Source organism: Nicotiana tabacum, chromosome 18 (assembly GCF_000715075.1).
Source record: "Nicotiana tabacum cultivar K326 chromosome 18, ASM71507v2, whole genome shotgun sequence".
Classification (NCBI taxonomy): domain Eukaryota; kingdom Viridiplantae; phylum Streptophyta; class Magnoliopsida; order Solanales; family Solanaceae; genus Nicotiana; species Nicotiana tabacum.
In genome coordinates, this window is record NC_134097.1 from 96,948,406 (window position 1) to 96,949,596 (window position 1,191).

Sequence of the window (1,191 nt, forward strand, 5' to 3'; positions counted from 1 at the left end):
TATCTCTTTCTATACCACCTCCTCTAGGGTTTTATTCAATTTGTGATAGGGCTACACTACCAGTTTACTCCCTTCTTCCAACAAGATCTTGTGCATGCAGATTGCGGGGTTGATTCCCAGAATATCAGCTATGCTTCAATCGATTGCTTTTTTATGCTTCTGCAATAACTCCGCTAGCATGTGTTCCTATTCACCTGGCAAATCAGCAGAAACAATCACGGGTGAATTTTTAGTCTCCAAAAAAGCATATTTTAAATGTGTTGGGAGTAGTTTCAATTCCAGCCTTGGTTTGATCTTTTCTTTCTCAAATTCCTCTTCGTCTACCACTTAGTTTTCATCATCCAGTGCCTCATCTTCTTTCTTGATTTCAGGGTCTTCATCCTCTCTTGTATTCGATTAAGTAATGCATATTTCCAATGAATCACCTACCAGCTTGTCAAGCTTGTGTTGTTCAGCGAACTCTCTTACCACATCCAGGTTGAAACATGCATAAGTAGATGTTTTATCACATAGGTATCTCATCATTCTCTTCATTTGAGACACCACTTTTTCGTTTCTCACTCGTAGCATGAGTTGGACCTCATTTATGTCAAGAATATCCCGACCACTGCATAGGAATGGTCTCCCCAAGATTAGAGGTACCTCCTTATTCACTTCCATGTCTACTACAATGAAGTCTACTGGGAAGACAAACTTGTACACCCTCACCAGCTCAATTATGCCCTCTAGTATGATAGTGGTCTGATCAGCCAATTGCAAAAATACTAGCACAGATTCGATCACTCCTAGTTCTCCTTTCTTAAAAATCAATAATAGCATCAAGTTAATGGATGAACTTAAGTTGCACAAAGCCTTGTCAAAATTTTCACTCCCCAACGAGTAAGGTATAGTGAAGCTGTCGGGATCCCCATATTTTTGGGGAATTTTATTCTGTAGTATGGCATTATAATTTGCATTGAGTTTTACCACTTTCATTTCCTCGAGTTTCCTTTTACTTTACTTTAGAAATTTGACATAGGAAGACATCTGGGTGAGCACCTCGTGAACGGGATGTCCACATACAGCTATTTCAGCATCTCCAAGAATTTTTCAAAGCGTCTATCTAATTTCAACCACATCATCTTCTGAGGAAAAGGTAACATCGGCATGTTCTTTCTTTCTTCAACTTCTCTGTTTGACTTATTCTTATCA

At 39.0% G+C, this 1,191-nt stretch overlaps 1 protein-coding gene across 1 annotated transcript; it reads right to left on the reverse strand.

Annotated features, from left to right (window-relative positions):
- Positions 1-396: 396 nt before the first annotated feature.
- On the reverse strand, positions 397-975 carry LOC142172593 (uncharacterized). The gene has a single exon (XM_075236251.1). The coding sequence runs from the start codon at positions 973-975 to the stop codon at positions 397-399; it is 579 nt and encodes a 192-aa protein (XP_075092352.1).
- Positions 976-1,191: the final 216 nt, after the last annotated feature.

What these genes read in the sequence shown, in the direction of transcription:
- LOC142172593 (XM_075236251.1), bottom strand. Translation starts at nt 975, where the DNA reads ATGAAAGTGGTAAAACTCAATGCAAATTATAATGCCATACTACAGAAT.